Source organism: Dromiciops gliroides, chromosome 1, assembly GCF_019393635.1.
Source record: "Dromiciops gliroides isolate mDroGli1 chromosome 1, mDroGli1.pri, whole genome shotgun sequence".
Lineage (NCBI taxonomy): Eukaryota > Metazoa > Chordata > Mammalia > Microbiotheria > Microbiotheriidae > Dromiciops > Dromiciops gliroides.
In genome coordinates, this window is record NC_057861.1 from 316,183,787 (window position 1) to 316,204,678 (window position 20,892).

General features: G+C 38.2%; 1 protein-coding gene across 1 annotated transcript in view; it reads left to right on the forward strand.

The window, feature by feature from the left end:
* DYM (dymeclin) overlaps positions 1 to 20,892 on the forward strand; it is a 613,994-nt gene that overhangs the window by 427,714 nt on the left and 165,388 nt on the right. Inside the window, 2 exon segments of the mRNA XM_043964852.1 lie at positions 5,486 to 5,534; positions 5,536 to 5,589. Of these exon segments, the coding sequence (XP_043820787.1) occupies positions 5,486 to 5,534; positions 5,536 to 5,589 (103 nt within the window).

A 20,892-nucleotide genomic window follows, 5' to 3' on the forward strand; every position in this document is an offset into this window, starting at 1 on the left:
AAATAGTGGAAATGGAGTGACTAGACAGCAGTCAATTGGAAAAACCATAACTTAGTAAAACACCAGTTCAATGAGTCAGTAGCAAAACCAACAGGCAAAAGCACTAAAATGTATTAACAAAATCATGGTGTCCAAAAGAGGAGAGGCTATAATCCCACTGTACCTCACCATGGTTTTCTGTTCACTTCTGAAATTCACATTTTTTTTAAATTAATAAAGTATTTTATTTTTTTTCCGTTACATGTAAAGATAGTTCTCAACTTTTGTTTATACAAGCTTTACAATTTCAGACTTTTCTCCCTCCCTCCCCCCTCCCCTAGACAGCAGGTAATCTGATATAGGTTATATATATATATACACATAATAACATTAAACATATTTCTGCATTAGTCATGTTATAAGAGAAAAAATCAGAGCAATGATGAAAAACCTCAAAATAGAAAAAAACAACAGCATCAAAAACAAAAGAAATAGTATGGTTCATTCAGCATCTATACTCCACAGTTCTTTTTTTTTTTTCTTGAATTTGGAGATCCACTTCCATCACAAGTTCCCTGGAACTCTTCTGTGCCATTGCATTGGTGAGAAAAATATAGTCCATCACAGTAGATCAACACTCAATGTTGATGATACTGTATACAATGTTCTTCTGGTTCTGCTCATCTCACTCATCATCAGCTCACGCAAGACCCTCCAGGTTTCTCTGAACTCCTCCTGCTCATCATTTCTTACAGCACAATAGTATTCCACTGTATTCATATACCACAACTTGTCCAGCCATTCCCCAATTGATGGGCACCCCCTCAACTTCCAATTCCTTGCCACCACGTAAAGAGCAGCTATAAATATTTTTGTACATGTGGGTCCCTTTCCCCTTTCCATGATTTCTTTGGGAAAAAGACCCAAAAGTGGTATTGCTGGGTCAAAGGGTATGCACAGCTTTATCACCCTTTGGGCATTGAAATACACATTTTACAAAGGACATCAAAGCTGGAACACATTATGAAAAGCTGACTAGTTTGATGAAAGGATTAGAAACGTGCTCTACAAGGAACCACTGAAAAAACTAGGAATGTTTAGTCTGGATAATGGAAGACTTAGGGGCATGGTCTTTAAGTATTTGAAGGGCTGTCATGTAGAAGAATTCAAATTTATTTTACCTGGCTCCAGATGGCAGAATTGAGATAAATGGATGGGCATTGCAGTAAGGCAATATTTGGCATGATGTAGTGGAAATATCCAAAGTAGAGTGATACAAAAGTACAATAGTCTGCTTGGTGAGGTGGTAAAATGTCCTTCTCTTTGAAGGCCTTTTTAGAAAATATTGGATGGCCACTTGGCAGAGATATGGTAGAAGGAATTTCTGCTCAGGTATGAAATCGCCTACATGATCTCCAAAATTCTTGCTCAGATTCTGTGATTCTATATAATTGGACATAATTGGAACTGTTCAGTCTCAGAATAGGAGCTAAGATAGTGCAACAAACTCCCCTTCTATTCACATACACATCTGTACCTCCTCCAAAAAGATCCAGAAAACACACCAGACCAAATCTTGATGGGGAAATCCAAGAATAACAGTGAATCATTTTTTATGGGCCAGGTCAGCGAAGAGTGATAGACAGAGAAGTCTATGAAGATGGGGTCTGTCCAGGAACATGGAGCCACAGAGCACTCCAACACTCAGGGCAAGTCAAAAAGGGTCCCAGATCCGTGGGATAATGGGAATGGGTGCTATATGGAAGCTTTGCCACCCACTACTCAGTTCCAGATCACAGATCCAGGGTGGACAGAAGTGGGGTCCTATCCTCTGGAGTGGCCTTCTGGGATAGGGAACATTGCAGTCCCTAGGCAAGTTAAATAGTTGTGGTCTCAGACCCTAGGAACAGAGCAGGGTGTCAGTTCAGCTTCTGACTCAATGGGAAGTCTTCAGGGATAGGAATCCTACAGTTCTTTCACTCTAAACCAGCAGAGCTTTCTAGCTGGTTAGCAGGAGCTAAGTCTAGTGACATCTTCTGTTGCTGAGACCCAAACCCAGGTCTGGAACTTGTGGTGCTCAGGCCAGGGAGTCAGAAATCAGACTTCACACTGAACCAGACCACTTTTTGAGCACTAAAATATTACAGATTCCCAGCTTGAGTTGGCCCTAAGATCCTGGAATAACACAAGTTTTGGTACCCTGAAAAAACAGCAACAGAACCAGCCCAAACCTTCCCTCCAGAAATTTCTGTTGGCCAGGCTTAACATCAAGTCCAATGTCAAGAAGTTGGCTGAAAGAATGAGCAAACAAACAAATGAATCACATCATAAAGAGTTAGTATGATCACTTGAATGACACTCAAGACACAAAATCCAGAAGAGAATGACTCTAAAACATCTACAAGCAAAGCCTGAAAGTAAAACACAGCTTGAGCTTGTGTGTTTAAGTTCAACTAGAATTCCTGACAGCAAATAAACAAAGAGGGATTTTTTAAAAAGACTTTAAAATGTTTTAATAAATAAAATAAGAGTACTTCAGGAGAAAAAAATGGATAAGAAATGAAAGTTTGTAAAAGACTTGCGAAGGAAATTAATTAGTAACTTGGGATAAGACATACATAAACTTCGCCCAAGCAAGAAACTCCATGGAAATTAGAATTGACCAAATAGAAGGCAATGATTCCTTGAGAAAAAATCAAAGTCAAAAAACTTAGAACAAAATATATTTATCTCATGTCAAAAACAAACTGACCTGGAAAAATGGAAAAGAAACAAATATGGGGCAGCTAGGTGGCGCAGTGGATAGAGCACCGGCCCTGGAGTCAGGAGTACCTGGGTTTCAAATCCGGCCTCAGACACTTAACCCTTACTAGCTGTGTGACCCTGGGCAAGTCACTTAACCCCCAATTGCCTCACTTAAAAAAACAAAAAAAGAAAAGAAAAGAATTTAAGAATTATTAGACACACCTGAAAACATGAACATAAAAATAAATATCCTAGACAACATATTTTAAGAAATCTTTAAAGAAAACCACCCTGATCTTTCGAACTAGGGGGTGAAGTGGAAATAGAAGGAATACATTTGTCACCTCCTGAAAGAAACCACCAAATGAAAACTCTAAGGAACATTAGAGCCAAAATCAGGGCTTCTCCAGATCAAAGGAAAAAAGCTAAGCAGCCAGAAAGAATTCAAGAAAGGAGGAGACATGGTCAAGACCTCACATAATCTAGCAGCAGCACTACAAAGGGGTGGATATCTTGGAATATGGATATTCTGAAATCAAAGGATATAAGCTTACACCAAGAGTAATTTACACCAGCAAACTGAGCATAATCCTACAAGAGTAAAATTGGATTTGAACGAAATAGAGGGTTTCCAAGCACTCTGTTGAAAAAGACCAGAAACGAGTAGGATTCAAACATAGGAGTTGAGAGAAGCATAAAATAGTAAACATGAGCAAGCAGTCATGAGGGATTAACCAAAGTTAAACTTTTTATTGTTTATATGGGGAGATGATACGTGTCCCCTCAGAACTGTATCATCATCAGGAGTCATAGAGGGAGCCTATTAAGGCTGAGGAGGAACCCAAGTTCAAATCCCACCTCCAAAACTTATTAACTGCATAATCATGCACAATAAAATGCTACTTAAAATTTTTAAATAAAATTTCAATAATAGCTGACATTTATTTGGTGCTTTAAAGTTTGCAAAACACTTTACATACACCATACTGTTGGGCAGTTAGTAATGCAGGAATTATTATCCTCGTTTTACAGGTGAGGAAACTAAGGCTTAGGTACCCAACTGGAAGCTTAGGAGTTGAAATTATGCCATTTCCAATAACAGCATCGTTGGTACACGGTGTATATTTTCTTTGTTTCCCTAGTGCTTAACACAGTAGCTGGCAGATAGTAGGTGATTGCTGACTTGATTTATTAGTGCACTAACAGGAAGAGGGACATTTGAACAAATAAAATTATATGGTTTTGCTTTCCACTAAATCATCAAAATATGCTTGACTTACTACTTCACTTCATTTTTTCCTAATTTACCATCAGCCACATCTATGTCTCCCCACACCCAATTTATTCAACCCCCTTTTAGCTTGTGTATTCCATTACTGACTCTGAACCTTCACCCAAGCTATGTTCTATACCTGTGAGGTCCTCAGAAACTCATTCCCATTAGTCAAGATCGTCCTGAAATTCTATCCATTCCAGGATGCAGTCCCAATTTAGCACAGTGGCCTTCACATTATTGCACTGATAAGTGGGAAAAGTGAGAGTCTTGTTAAGCAGTTCTTGGTTGCACCTCTTCATTCAACACATTCACTAAATTGCCCTTTTGCTTTTATTTCATGTAAATCAAATATGTTGCTCCATTTCTGTATATAAAAATATATGAACCTCATATCCATCCTTATTTCCCCCTTACCTCCTATCTGATGACTCCTCCTCAGCCTGCTCATCATCTTTTGAAAGAGAAAGCAACCTATTCTTAACTTGTTTTCCAGCTGCTTTTTCACATAATGCCTTTCTTGGTGCCACTTATCTGAAGCCTGATTAATCACAAAGCTAGGCATTTATCTAGCATTGTTTTTCAAAGTGCTTTACATATATTTGTCTCACCTCTTCACAACCAGCCTGGCTGGTAGGTGCTATTATAATTCCCGGCCAGTTGGGGGTATAAATGGGAAAACTGAAGCTGAACCAGAAGTTAATGACTCGCCCAAGGACAGGTTGAAACTCAAGTGTGTGTGATAAACAGTGCTCCATGCACTAACGGCGCCACCTAGCTTCATCTTCTGCTTCAAAGGTCCTTCTCAGAGTCTAAACTTAACAAACTTTTCCTGCCAATTCCAATCCACACTGATCTCTACCAGTAGGAAAAGAGTACTAAATGTAGAATCAGAGGACCTGGGTTTGGTTAGTATCCAGTGCACTTTTCTGCTCTCACTTTGTTTAATCTGAAAAATGAGAGGGTAGGACTAGATCAGAGGTGTCAAACTTGGAGTGCACCCTGACCAGATTAAAACATAACTGGAAATGCTTAACAAAATAAATAACAATACAATACAACATAGGTGATGTTAATTTGTGGTTTTAAGTCAATGTGCAGGCCCTTGGTTATTAAGTTACCATCTTCTTTAGCCAAAACGAAAAGAGTTTTTATTAACTAAAATTATTGTAGCTTTAAAGTATCATTATGGTTTTGATGCATATTTTTAAGTAGGCAGATTTAGAAGCACAAGTATTTTTCCCAAATGTGCAACAAAACTTGCAACTTGTCAAACTTACCCCCCCTTGTCATTGTACCATTATAATTTAAACATGTCTAGTTTCTAGTTACATAGAAGGTATTAACATATACTAACAGAAACCTGAAAAATACAGGTACTATTTTAAAAGATCATCATATGGAGAAATAATTCAGTTTATCTAGGAACTAGATAATGTGAACTTTGGTGTTTTTAATATGATATTCTTTCTTTTGCTTTTTTTTTAGTTTGTTTTCTTTGCTGTCTAAAAAGCACAACAAAGTTCTGGAACAAGCCCACACAGTCCTTGAGAGGTTCCTTGAGTTCTGATGATGTTCCGCTGCCAGATTATGTAAGTATTTACCCTTACTGTGTTAAAGTATTTTCATTTAAACATCAAACTTGCAATGGTAGCATCTCCTTTCCTCTAAAATATGTTTGAAATTGTGATGACCCGGCAACCACCAATAGCCAAAAAAAGAACTTCTAAGGAATGATATCATGTCTGAAATTGAAGGAAAAAATGAAAATTGCATGTACAAATGGCCGGGGGGGTGGGGGGGGGGCGGGGGAACCAACACCACCCAACAACCCTAAACCAACAACACTTCATAACTAGGGACCTTCATGGGGCTTCATTCAGTAGGGTTCATAGTTTTCAAATGACATTGTTAGAAAAAATACATGACTTTCATATGTTTCACAGGGTTACAAGCTTAGAGAATGTCTCTTGTCCAACCCCTTCCAACCCCTTCATTTAAAAGTTAAGACTACTGAGGCCTCAGTATGCTACTAGTTAACACATAGTAATGTATTTGTTTATTAGAATTACTATATGACCTTAATATCTCTGGCTCATATTTCTTGCTTTTAAGTTATCAGTTTCTGGAGCAATGTGTCTGTTTTTCTTTTTTCCTATTAATGTAACATATAAAGGCCTAAAAAAGATCATTCATTGACAGCTCTGTGCCACCTGCAATTATTCCAACATATCCATTAAACTGTCTTTTTTTATATCATTCCACAGAAATTAAAACATCTAGCAGGCCAAAATTCATGTTTTCAGTATACCTTTTTTGTTTTTATTATTGGGTGGGGTTTTTTTTGTTGTTTTGTTTTGTTTTGTTTTTTAGTGAGTCAATTGGGGTTAAGTGACTTGCCCAGGGTCACACAGCTAGTAAGTATTAAGTGTCTGAGGCCGATTTGAACCAGGGTACTCCTGACTCCAGGGCTGGTGCTCTATCCACTGTGCCACCTAGCTGCCCCTATTATTGGGTTTTATATTTTTTAGATGAGAAAAATCAAAATAACAAGTGCTTGTCCATGTTATAAAGGCAGAGTCATGGCATAGAATCCAAGTCTTCTGATTCACTGAGCATTCTGCTAGGTGTCTCACCTTTCTTCCCTATCTTTTTTTTAGTGTACAAGCATCAGAATTGATCTTATCCATGCACAAATCATTGTTCAAATGATTTATCTGATAACAGGAAGTATTGGTGACCTGAAATAGAATAGTATCAATCTACTAGCTTATTCACCCAATTTTTTTTTCAGTTCATTAAAGGATGCCATAGTGGTGACATCATAGCTCACTAACATAATACTCCAATTTAGACCATATTCTTGGCATGTTAATAGTTTTCCATTTAAACCCAAAAAGTTAAGCCACTTACTATAAATTTAAAACCTGTACCTTTTAAATTATTTCAAACAACCATATGCAGGGCAGCTAGGTCGGCGCAATGGATAAAGCACAGGCCCTGGATTCAGGAGGACCTGAATTCAAATCTGGGCCTCAGACACTTGACACTTACTAGTGTGTGACCCCTGGGCAAGTCACTTAACCCTCATTGCCCCACAAAAAAAAACCAAACAAACCCAAACCATATGCAGATCAGTAGAAAGAATTACTCACCATAAAGCAGAAATACTATGTTGAGGAGAAAGGATTTGCTTTACTGCTCCTATGTGTATGGATCTCCCTTTTTTTAACCTACTGCATAATATAAATACTCTTCTGGCCTCCATCCAAAAAGGGAGGCATACGGCCTTGTGCTTTTGAGAAGGTGAAAGCAACACTAACACTTTATTTTCCCCATTTTTGGAAATAAAGGTATTCCTAGAGCTACCTTGAACTGGCACTAGGCAGTGTTCACTCAAAGCAGTGCCAGCGGTGTCTTAGGAGTTCATTGTGTCATCTTGACAGCTTTTGGACATGAAATCAGCATCTGAAATGGATGAATTTTATTCATTGCTTTTTTCTCCCCCCCTCTGCTTTTTAATGAAAAATGACAATAAGCTATGAAGCAAGAAGAGCAAAGCAGGAGTCAGAATCCATCCATCCACAGATGGATTAATCCATGCTGATGATCTAAGTCAAAGATTCCATAACTTGGGGCCATAAATTAAATAGATATGATATAGAAACATATATTAAGCGAAACACACTAGATTACCAAGAAAATCAGTTATTGAAATGGGGTTGTAAAATATATGTAAGATTATATTTACATATTATAATAATCTACATCTATAATTATACATAATTATAGATGTATAATTATATATCTATATATTTACAACCCTGTTTCAATATAACTTATTTCCTTGATAATACTATGTGTTTCACTTAATGTATTTAAAAACATTCTGATTCATAGGCTTCTCCAGCCTGCCAGAGGAATCCTTGGAACAAGAACCCCCTAGTTTAAGTTGATCATATTTTGTGTGATATTAAAATTGCCACTTGTCTGCTGTCTTATTTATTTTAGGTCAAGCCTAATTGGGGGAGGGGGGATGTGGAATGTATATTCATTTGCAAGTTGAAAATGTTAATCATATCTGTCAACTGCCTGAAGCTTGGTGTAAACAGTCAATCAACAAGCACTTAAGTGCCTCCCAGCACTGTGCTAAGCACTGGGGACAGCAAGACTCTGAGGAACCATGTACATGTAAGAGGGAAGGGAAGGAAAAGGGGAAAGTAGTTACAGAGGGCCCTTACAGAGGGTGGGATTGGCCTGAACCTTGAAGGAAGCTAGGTATCTAAGGAGAAGAGGAGAGAACCTTCTGGGCATGGGAAACCACCATTGAAAAGGCAAGTCAAGAGATGGCAAGTGTCTTGTACAAAGAACAGCAACGGAGACCAGTGTCACTGATCCGAGGGTACGTGTGTAGAGCTTAGGGTAAGGAATACGCAGGCTAGAAAAGGCCTTAAATGACAAACAGGATTTTATATTTAATCCTCGAGGTCACAAGGAACCACTGGAGTTTATTAAGTAGGGAGGTATGTAGAGTATGACAGAGTGGGAGTATGCTATGGGTTCAGGCAAATCATCAGTGGTCCATTGAGCGAGACAGATGATTAAACTAGTTAGGGCCTTCCCTCAATGTCCAGCCTAGTGACATTCCTGTGAGGTACAGGACGCCAGAGACAACAGTCAGGATCAGGCAGAGGAACACCTCGGGAAAGTCCAGACGAGGCAGGCGTGGGCAATTGAAGATGGGTCTTATCCAGGAACATACTCTGGAGAAAGCCCTGGAACAAAGACAGAGGCTAGAGGCCTGATGCTTGAATACCGGGCTGATACAGGGATCTCTTGAAAGTCTCAAGAATAAGACCACAAGTAGGTGAGCTATATCTGTGGTTGACACAAAGCTCTATTTATCTGGAAATTCATTTTGAAACTCCAAATGTGATTTTATTTTATGAAAGGTGAATATTTCCATTTAAAATAATTTATCTTTAGTGGATAATAGAAAATATAATCATCAAACTTTTTCTCTTGAGCAAACTACATGTGTAAATGCTCCTTTTATTAGTTTTCATAGCTATCAAAGCAAAGACATTCTGACTATTTTTGTTGACCAAATGTTGGCAGGGCAGGGCCCCATGGTGAAAAGAAAGGGAGATTGATTGTCCAAAGGATGCTGGATTAAAGGGATGGATGAAGGCAAGACAACCCAATGTATCAAAGATTCACTTAATGATAAGAAAGATAAGACCTGTAATAGTCAAAGGGTCTTATTGGTTGGAGAAGGAAGAAAGCAAACCAATCCAGTATCTTTGCTAAGAAAACTCCAAATGGGGTCATGAAGAGTCAGATACAACTGAAATGACTGAACACCAACAACTTATTCATTGCAAAGGACAAAAATTGTTTAGAGGGGATTAAAGGAGCTTAAAACAAAATACTGAGATGACGATTAAAGCATGATCAGCATAAGCAGGACTTTAGAGATTATGGTAGGAGACCCATACTAGGTCTTGGTTTTAGAGTTTCTGAGAGAAAAAGCAGTTAAGGTCCTATCCCTGAGATTCTAGTTGCCTCCTCAGCGGCCTTGTTTCATATGACAACTCATGCCGGAATTCATGAAAGACTCCCCCAAAAGGCGGGGAGGGGGGAGGGGAATCTTCTGTCTTGGTTCTAATATTGATAAGAGAGGGTTTAAAAATCCAGTGTAGAGAATGTCCTGCAGGACAAAGCCCGATCATATTCTGTTAGGAACTAGTGATCTGAGAATGCTAAAAAGATTGTTCAAAACTGGCTGCTCTTTAGTAACTTTGTAAAAAAAGATGTGTGAAGTCTTCATTTAAATGTTCATGCATACTAGGCAACGTGAAAGTTATTTTGCCTATTTCCTGTGGTTTAATATTATATTTCTGGGTCTTAGGGCAGTATTGATATAAGACTGTGGGAACAACACTCAGTCCGGATACCAGCTGCTGGAAAACAAAGTTTGCTATGTGCATCTATGACCTGAGTCGATCCAGTTTTTCCTGTGTTTTTATTTTGGTATAGTGTGGTTCACCCCATTGAGATGTTGTGTTATGGTTCCAATGTGTCTCCTTTCTCCTATGAATCATGGAAACTTTTTTTTTGAGGTTTTCTGTAGGAATTCAGCAGTTGCATCACATACACTAAGCTGTTCTTTCAGACCAGTGTAATCTTTTGGTTCATGTCTGTACTGCATGGACAGTTATAAGGAAGATCTTCATAACTCTATTCTGGCAAGGTACAGACTCCTGACGGAAATAAGGGCAAATGGGGACTGGAGAACAGGAAAGTATCTTAGTTGGAATTCCTCTTTTTGTTTGCCTGATAATGTTGTGTTTTGCTCTCTTTTTTACTTATAGTTATTTGGAGCATCATAGCATCCACTGTGTTTCACAGATAAATACTAGACTTTATCTAGTTCTGCCTTTCGTTTAGTTCTTGAGTAAACTAAAATCCTGAAGGTGCATCATCAGCATATATTATCCTTCAGGGAGCCATGTTTTTCTAGTCAACCAAGAAATAGGCTACTTATAACAATTGAGAACTCTGAAAATAATAAAAGGGACAGCATGTTCGGTTTGAATTTCTGGGATATGCTTGAATTAAATAACTTATTTTACCATATTTTGAGTTACTTAAAACTGACCACTTTCTCTGGGTCAAAAACAAAAGAACAACATTTTTGTGAGTGTAAATGGAATTTTTAGAACATCTGCTTTCTGGAGAGAATATTTAAAATTCCACTCTGAATCAACCATTAAAAATTCCTGCCTTTTGATAGTTTGTGGACAGAAGTTACACTTGGAAATGGGAGATGCTTCAGTCTGTAAACTTGTAATTTTTGCATCATCTCCTTAAAGAGGAAAATCAACAACATTAGCTTAGGACTATGACAATCCCTAGGAAGCGCTCCATGTCTCTCTGATCTGAAAGAGGAAACTCCAGGCACTGACAAAGCACTGGAGTCTCAGCTTCTTCCGGTGATAATGAAGTGTCGTATTGATAGATCCCCGGACTCAAAGACTGTGTAAGAGGATTTCATCTTTGAGCCCACATCCTCATCATTCTCTTTTAAAAAATTAGCTGAAAGAAGCTATTTTTTCCCAGGGTTCTTACCAGAAAGTATCCAATACATTCTTTTCTTGTATTAATCCTTTAGCTCATTTTTTTCTAATCTTGTCTTGTTTTTCTTTATATGAAAAAGAAAGTAAAAGGGTCTCAAAGCAAGGTTTGAGTCCTGAGGACATACTTTCTGCACCAGGAGTGAAGAAGTATATTAGGAAAGCATTTAAATAAGTGCTTAAAAATAAGGATATTTTTCATTCTTACTGTAGTACATAGAGTACTTTTTACTGTACCGACCCAAAGTTTTTTTTTAGTGGGGTTTTGGGGGTTGTGGGGTTTTTTTTTGTTTGTTTGTTTGTTTGGTAAAGGGGCAGAGTCAGGTCTTGAATCCAGGCCTCCTCCTTTTTTTTTTTTGTTTTGTGGGGCAATGAGGGTTAAGTGGCTTGCCCAGTGTCACGCAGCTAGTAAGTGGTCAAGTGTCTGAGGTCAGATTTGAACTCAGGTCCTCCTGAATCCAGGGCCAGTGCTTTAATTCACTGCGCCACCTAGCTGCCCCTACTTTTTTAGTTTTTTAAGAAATGTTTATTCCCATTACACTGTGTAATTCACAAGTTAGTTGAATAACAAGTCAGAAAGCAGGTAGTAACTTGCAAGAACATTAGTATAAGCACTTTAGCACAGGCTACATTTGTCTGAATATCTCAGGGAACACCAGAACTGTCATTTCAACTGGGCCTTGGATAATGAGGAAAACTAGCTTATTGAGGGGCAAGAATTACAATTCTACTCTATCCCCCCCGTCCCCAACATGGGTTAAGGAAGAGGCAGGTTAGGAAAGCAAATTCTTTTACTATATCCCCTCAGTTGAAATTATACTTGGTTGCTTATAAGATTGCTTTCAATTCAGGAATGGTTTAAAAAAAAAAAAAAAAGAAAAGATGGTGTTTTCTGTAGTAGTGATAGTGATACCACCAGAGGCCTCATCCTAGAATGTGAGCAATTCTGAAGTCTCACACTCATGCCAGCAAAGTATAGGCTCTCTGGGAGCTTGACCCACCTAGGAAAGCTCTCAGGAAAGACCCAAGGACAGTCTCATTTGTCAGTCTTCCAAAGACCAGGCCTAGCTAAAGTCATAAGTCTTATTAGTAGGTTGGCCATAGAGTGATGTATTTGGGGACCACAGCACCAACCCAAGATCTTCTCCCAAGTTTAGAGAGCCATATATATCAGGCAAAGAGTGTCCACACATTACTCAGATAGTCAGATCACCTGACATTTAGAATTACTTGAGTTACAAAATCATTTTCATATGCATTATCTTATTCTTTTTACCTCACAGGGCTGCTGTGAGGGAAAATGCATTGTAAGCCTTGAAGAGAAACTTTGGGAGGAGAGGGAGTAGCACTGGACATGAGTCAAAAGACTGGGGTTAGAATCCCAGCTGTGACATTCATTAGCTTTGGGACAGGAGCAAGTCATAAGACCATAGATTTAGAGCTGCAAGGGACCTTAGAGACCAGCAAGTCTGGACCCATTCATTTTGGAGTGAATAAACTGATACCCAAAGAGGTTAACGACTTGCCCAAGTGGTAGTGAGCAATAGAGCTAGCATTCAAAGCTAGAGCTTCTGACTTCAAATGCCAGCACTCATCTATCATATGCCACCAAGCTAGCACTATATCTCTGTCTCTATCTGTGTGTGTGTGTGTGTGTGTGTCTTCTGTCTTTCTCTGACACTTAAGTTTTCTCTACTTTAAAGACAGGTACAATGTACTTGCTCTACTCTCCCTCCTAAGTTTGTTGTAAGTACTAGCTAATACCTTTGAAGTGGTTGTATAAGGGTAAACCAGAAGCCTTAGTTCATTTATAATATGAGTTTAATTGCCCTGTATAATATGAAGTATTACTTGCCACAATAGAAATGTGAACTACTTTGGTCACAGAATAAATAGAATCTTAAGTTTGAAAATTATGTCATTATGCCACATATACCTCTTACTTCAGGACCTCTGTTTTTGTTACTTTATTATGTCAGTGATGTACCCTGTCCTCAATCAGTTCCAACAGACTTCATAACAAATATATGAGTAAGGAAGATGAGCATAACACCGTATATCATAAGGAAACATAAAGGGCCAAATAAATACTACCATTTTGGATTACTCCAAAGACCCTTGATGCTTTCTCTTCCAATGAGGAAAAGAAATACTGAGTCCTGCCCAAAGAGTTTCAATAACTTAGATCTGAGTCCACCAGCATTAGTGGAAGAAATGAAGATACTATGTAGAATCCCTATCTACTACTGACTTAAATACTGGCTCCTGGCCTTTTAAAGTAAACATGATGTTACTAACCCACCAGTAGTTCTGAGATTTTGAGTTATTTTCTTACTAATGATTATGGATTTCTCTTAAAACTTTCAGGTTCTTTGTAGGGTTCCCTTTGTCATTAATGCCAAGAATTTGTCAGAGGCTGACTAAGATTAAGAATACATTCTGTGGGGCAGCTAGGTGGCGCAGTGGATAGAGCACCGGCCCTGGAGTCAGAGTACCTGAGTTCAAATCTGGCCTCAGACACTTAACACTTACTAGCTGTGTGGCCCTGGGCAAGGTCACTTAACCCCAACTGCCTCACTAAAAAAAAAAAAAAAAAAAGAATACAATCTGTGATCTTAGAGGAAACTTTTTTTCCTGAAGTAAAACTCAACTATAGTGAGCTTCATTTGAACCATGCTCTGCTTCTAACTTTTTAAAAACTTATACTAGAGGGGCAGCTAAGTGGCACAGTGGATAAAGCACCGGCCCTGGATTCAGGAGTACCTGAGTTCAAATCCCGCCTCAGACACTTGACACTTACTAGCTGTGTGACCCTGGGGGAGTCACTTAACCCCCTCATTGTCCTGCCAAAAAAAATTTATACTAGATGATTTTGTAAGTTGCAATGATTACTTCCCCAGTTATAATAAGAAATTCCCACAGTTAATGATCCTGATCCTAGTGAAACACTTTACCTTCCTGTCTCCCACTTAATGAGCTTACTCTTGACCAGGTTCTTGACCCATAGTTGGCCACTACTCCCATATTTTAAAGCACACGACCAGTGTGGGCATGACACCACAGAGCCTGTGCTTCACTGGCTGGTATAGCCATCTCCATACCCTGACAAAATGTCAATAGGGCCTTCAGTGGAGGAACAACAGAGTGGGGATAGAAGATGTGTCCATGTGGCCCACGTCTGGGAAAGGATCTTATGAGGAGTGTATGTATTAGGTGCCCAGGTTGATTTTGCTTAAGCAATTCTTCCTTATTGACCAAAGATCAATTTCCAACTGGTAATCAGAGAAGGTAATAACTAAGCCAACGTAGTAAGGTACTTCTCAAATCAATCCACATGTGGTTATGAGTCAGCAAGAATTTATTATATATTCTTTTTTGTGGGGCAATGAGGGTTAAGTGACTTGCTCAGGGTCACACAGCTATCAGCAAGCATTTATTAAGCATTTGCTATGTGCCAGGCACTGGGCTAAGGACTGGGGAGACAAAGAAAGGGCAAAAATCAGTTGTTCTCTTAAGGAGCTCACAGTTTAATGGGGAAAACAGCATGTAAACAACTAATACAAACAAGATATGTACAGGCTATAACTGGATAAACGAGGTAATTACATAGAGAGGACAGGAGCATTAAAATCATTGGGGAGGGGCAGCTGGGTGGCACAGTGGATAGAGAACTGGCCCTGGATTCAGGAGGACCTGAGTTCAAATCCAGCCTCAGACACTTAACACTTACTAGCTGTGTGACTCTGGGCAAGTCACTTAAACCCCAATTGCCTCACACACACACACACACACACAAAAAAAAAAAATCATTGGCGGGAAGCTAGGTGGCACAGTGGATAAAGCACTGGCCCTGGATTAAGGAGGACCTGAGTTCAAATCTGGCCTCAGACACACTTGACACTTACTAGCTGTGTGACCCTGGGCATTTCACTTAACCCTCATTGTCCCCCCCCCCCCCCGAAAGTCTTTTTCCTGTCAAAATGAAGTCAGTTTTGTTCTTTTTGCTGTTTTCTGTATCTAGTGCCTATTCCTTTTTTGAAGAAAGTGTTCATGATATCGAAGTAGGAAACTCCTGTTTAATCTACTAGTTTGGGTGTCTTCCTTCTGAACAGTACTTTTTCATATTTTTTACCATGTTCATTTTTTCCTACCTTTGCATTGAAGTCATTAGGTATCAAAGAATATGTTGACTTGGTCTGGAGGGTCTTAGCAAGTTCTTCATGGAATTCCTCTATCACTTCATCCATGCCAACCACTGTTGATGTATAAGCTGCAAGTCTTTTCATGAGTCTTTTTGCAAGTACAGTGCTCCAGCTTTTCCTGCAATATGTCTACTAGTTCAAAGCTTTTTAAACTGCGTGTTGCAACCTCATATGGAGTCACATTACTGAATGGGGGGGGGTCCTCAAAAAATCTGGCAACAGTAAATGTTTGATTTGTATATCTATTTTATATATGTTTACACCCAGGGTCACATTAAAATTTCTCAGGCAAAAAGGGGTTACAATTAGAAAAAGTTTAAGAAACCCTGAACTAGCACCCCTTTTTGCCTGAGAATTTGTATATAACTCTGGGTATCTAGGTAAATAAATATATAATATATGTTATAACATAAATAATAAATATATTATTTATAATATATAATAAATAATGATAAATATATGAATAAATATGCAGGTATAGTTTATATAGAGAAATACTATATAAAATAGGTATATGTAACCTTTTATTGTTGTCAAATTTTTCATGACCCCATATAGGGTCACAACCCACAGTTTAAGAAGCTAGGCACTGGGGGCAGTTAGGTGGCACAGTAAATAAAGCACTAGCCCTGGATTCAGGAGGACCTGAGTTCAAATCCAGCCTCAGACACTTGACACTTACTAGCTATGTGACCCTGGGCAAGTCACTTAACCCTCATTGCCCTGCAAAAAAAAAAAAAAAAAAAAAGGAGGAGGAGGAGGAGGAGCTAGGCAGTAGTTGATCATTGGGCTAGCATCTCAGTTTTAGAGTACCTGGAGTCAAATAGAAATTTGTTGTTCATTTAAAAGTGGTATTGATGCTTAATGTCCTTTGGCCCCTTTCCCATCATTCTGTCACCATCCCTGTTAAAGCTGAAGAGGGCCATACAGGACTGACATCCATTTTAGGATTTTTCTTTGTTTCATGGGTTACCATGAAGTAAGCCAGCCCCCTAATAATGTGTCTCTTATAATTAGCTGGTTAGTTCTCAGAAAACAGACTCCTTTCACCAGGGCCATTGCCAGATCTGGTTTTTCACTGTTGTCACTCACTATCTAGAACTCAAGGTTATAACCACACCATAACGAGGCATTGCAGGAAGACTTTGGGGACAGAAGCTGATAGGTTTTTATCCTATAAGGTTTTTCCTATTAATAATCCATTAGTCTCCCTAGATTATTATGCTTTTGTCTTCTTCAGCCTAATCCCAAAAGAGGTGTTTAATTTCACCTTTTATCATTGATTCTTCCACTTTTTCCCCTCATAATCCTTGAGGCTTATCCATGAAAGTTTTTCATGAATACCCTATCATTTACATTTTTTTTTTAGTTTTTTCTCAGAGGGGCAGCTAGATGGCACAGTGGATAGAGCACCGGCCCTGGAGTCAGGAGGTCCTGAGTTCAAATCTGGCCTCAGACACTTAACACTTACTAGCTGTGTGACCCTAGGCAAGTCACTTAACCCCAATTGCCTTACCAAAAAAAAAACAAAAAAAGTATTGGATAGGCTAGTTTTTTCTCAGGATGGATAGAAATCTTCAGAAAATTTTTCTTATAATTGCTTCATTTTTAGTTTTAAAATAAATAGCACTTACACACACATCATTACTTTTTTATATTTCTCAGGTTTTGGGGTTGGTTTTTTGTTGTTGTGGTGGTTGTTATTTTTTGGTGCAGGGCAATGAGGGTTAAGTGACTTGCCCAGGGTCACACAGCTAGCAAGTATCAAGTGTGTGAAGCCGGATTTGAACTCAGGTCCTCCTGAATCCAGGGCCGGTGCTTTATCCACCATGCCACCTAGCTGCCTTCTATTTCTCAGTTTTAATTCTTTAATGGGACTACCATTTGAAGGTTGGTCTAAACATTTTTGAAGTCTAATTAATCTTTTAAAATATGCAAAGCAAAAATATAATCACTTATGCATGTTATTAGACATATTTACTTAACTATATAGTATACCTAATAGTTACCAACAAAATCTATATTTATTCCAAAGATGCTATCTTGACTTTACAAAAACATTTTACATCATTTATCTTTTGGAATTATTTACAGAACTTGTTCCTTTTAAAAAATTTTTAAGATCCCCTCAGCTAAGTCAGCAAGCATATTGAACACTTAAGGAAGAGAATTGAATGAGACATAATCCCTTCCCTCTAGGAGCATATAGTCTAATAGGGGAGATAAGACAATTAAATGGATAGATATAATACAGGATAGAAAAAAATAATGTAAAAAATAAAAATAAAAAATAATACAGGCTAGAATGTGAAGTCACAGAGGCAGTATATGTTAAGAAGTAAATCTTGACTGAGTTCAAATCCAGCCTCAGACACTTGACACTTACTAGCTGTGTGACCCTGGGCAAGTCACTTAACCCCCATATCCCCACAAAAACAAAACAAAACAAAAAAAGCACAAAAAGAAGTGAATCTTGAACACAGGTCTTCATGACCCCACAGATACCAATCTATTCAACATACCATGCTGCCTCTACAAGGCACACTAGGGGAACAGTGGTTAGCCTAATTCAGCTGAAACACAAGACGCAACATGAAAGAGAAGTAATGAGAGACAAAACTACAGATCCAGGGCCCAGCTACAAAATTTTAAAATTGAATATCTTCAAGAGTGGCAAATTTTTGTCCTTTTAGTGAATTTGGTTTTTTAAATGGCCAGAAATAACATGGATCCAAATCCAAGATGGACAAGTTGGGGAAGGCACCAAAAATAAGATGTGTCTGTAAGACTCATTTTCTTGGTTTTACTTGTAAACTGGCACTGAAGACTAAGTATATGAAATACTCATTTGGAGACACACACATGTTAGTACATTTGTTTAAAACATTTGTCTTATTACTTAAACATTTTCTACAATGTAACGTCAGGAAAAATAATTTTCTTCTCTTTCCTACCTGTGCTGGAAGTTGGCCAGTCCTACCAACTACAGAAATGACTTAGACCCCTCTCTTCAAGATTTTTCTTTTTAATTATCTTTAAAAATGCTGAAAGAACTTTTATGTTCTTTCCTCCAGCTTATAAAAGGAAATAGGATGTTTCTGCATTGAAGTCTGGCAATGATTAATTAACTTTCCAAGTCGAGTTTAAAGAATACAGACAAAATAAGCCATGCATATTAAATTCAGTAGCAATGTGTGATGGATTTGTGAGAAACACTGATCAGAAGCTTATTTTTCTTGGCTTCTTACCCTTAAAGTGAAAAATTTCTTACCTGCTGTGCAGAGCTAATGTCGTTTCAAAACCCCTTGTCCTACAGTGTCACCAAATTGCCTTCCCTTTAATGAAATACCATTTTTGCTAGTTCGTTGATGAAGTTTTTCTCTCCTTTTCTTCCCTTTCTGCCTCAGTTTGTATTCCGTCATAGGAGCAAATCAGGTCCACTATTTAGAGTTTTCTTTGATTTATCCTTGATTTATATGGTAAATAGAAAGCAGCTGTCTATTTAAGCATCTAATTCTTGAAACCATAGGCCCCTCGAGCATCATCTGGAAATAATGTAACTTGTAAAACAAAGCTAAGAAGAAAAAGCAATGTTTGTTTTATGTGGGATGAATGATTTCAGTTGGGGTCCTTTAATTCGGCCATTATGAGGGTTATTAAAAAGCAGTATTACAAAAGTGGTTTAAACGAAAAGAATTTTTTTGTAGCTGGTATCTTATTATTATAGTTGATTATAGTCAATGCTGCAAATACTTTATAAATGGCCCTTCATTTTCGTTCCCCCAACTGAGATACAAAGGACTAGTAATCTTATCCTTTTATATATGATTAGAAATTTTACTTTATTTAATTAATTTCTCCAAACAAATTGTATTTGAGAATTCAGTTCAGTATTTTTGAAATGAAAATTCCATGGAGCTCTGAATAATGCCTGAAATTCTCTATTGTTCAATAGAGAACAAGAATACTTGTGGGTCAACTTATGAACACAAAGAAATAACTTCAACTATTTCAAGATCTCTAATATATACATATATATATACACACACACATACACATTTATATATGCATATATTTACATACATGTATATATGCTATTTGCATATAATTATTGACAGTAGCTGGTGATTCATTAAAGTTAAATGAAGGGGCATTTATGGCAAGAAATGAAATTTGCATATAGGGAATTGTATATAATATAAAATGCTAAACTTAAAATTTTGGCATTATCTTTGAGTCTACTTTCTCCCTTACCTCTCACAACCCAACTGACCAACAAGTAGAATTGATTCAACTTAGATAGTATCCCTCCTTTAGAGTCACTTCCTTGGGGCAGCTAGGTGGTACAGTGGATAAAGCACCGGCCCTGGATTCAGGAGGACCTGAGTTCAAACCTGGCCTCAAACACCTGACACTTACTCATTGCCCCCCCCCCATTTTTTTTAAAGTCATTCTATAGTTGTATTCTATAGAGTCACTTCCTCTCTTTTTCCATTACTACCACATTAGTATAAGCCTACTTTCCTGAACTATTTATTGCAAACTTCCTACTGGGTAGTCCATTCTCCTCTCCCTCCCTATTCTAAACCATTACCAGACTAATCATGCTTAGGTCATTCTTCTCTTCAAAAGTGTTAAGTGTCTCCCTATTCCCTACCAACTGAAATTCAGACTCCTTTTTCTCACATTCAAGACCCTCATCAGTCTCACAGTACCCTACCTTTCTTTCCAGCCTTATACTCATACACACACAGAACATGTATTCAGTCACTTGCCAAATATTGCCAATTCTACCCTCAAAACATCTCTCCATCAGACTCTTTCTCTCTCTCCTCACACAACCATCCTAGTGCTGACCTTCATCTCCTCTCACTGGACCATTGCAGCAGCCTTCTAATGCCGCTCCTTACCTCAAGTGCCTCCCTTTTCTAAGTCCATCCTTCATAAGGCTGCCAGAGTAACATTCCTAAAGCCTAGGCCTAAGCATGTCACTCCCCTGCTCAAAGAATTCCAGATACTCCCTTAACTCTAAAACAAAATATAAGCTTCTTTGTTAAGTATTCAAAGCTCTCTGCAACTTGGCTCCAACCTATCTGTCCTGCTTTAGTAAACATTACTCCCCTCAACATCCTGTGGTCTAACAAAGTTCTAATGTTCTGTACCTCATGCAACATTCCATCTCCTCCTGCCATGCCTTTGCACAGGCTGTTTCCGCAAGTCTGGCACACATGCCCTCTTCACTTTGGCCTCTCAGAAACCCTGGTTTTCTTTAATGCTCAACTAAAGTTCCACCATCTACAGGAGCCCTTTTCTCATTCTCCCAGATGCAAATTTCTTACCCCCCAAAATTACCTTGTATTTATTTTATACATTTTTGCACATTTTATTTTATTTATTTATTTTTGCATTTTATTTTCCTCTAATAGAATTTAAACTCCTTGAGAACAAAAACTATTTTTTTTCTTTATATGTATCCCCACTGCCTAGTTCACAGTGGGCATTTATTAAAATCTTTGATTACTCAAGCCACACTAGACAACTCATTGTCCCCCAGATG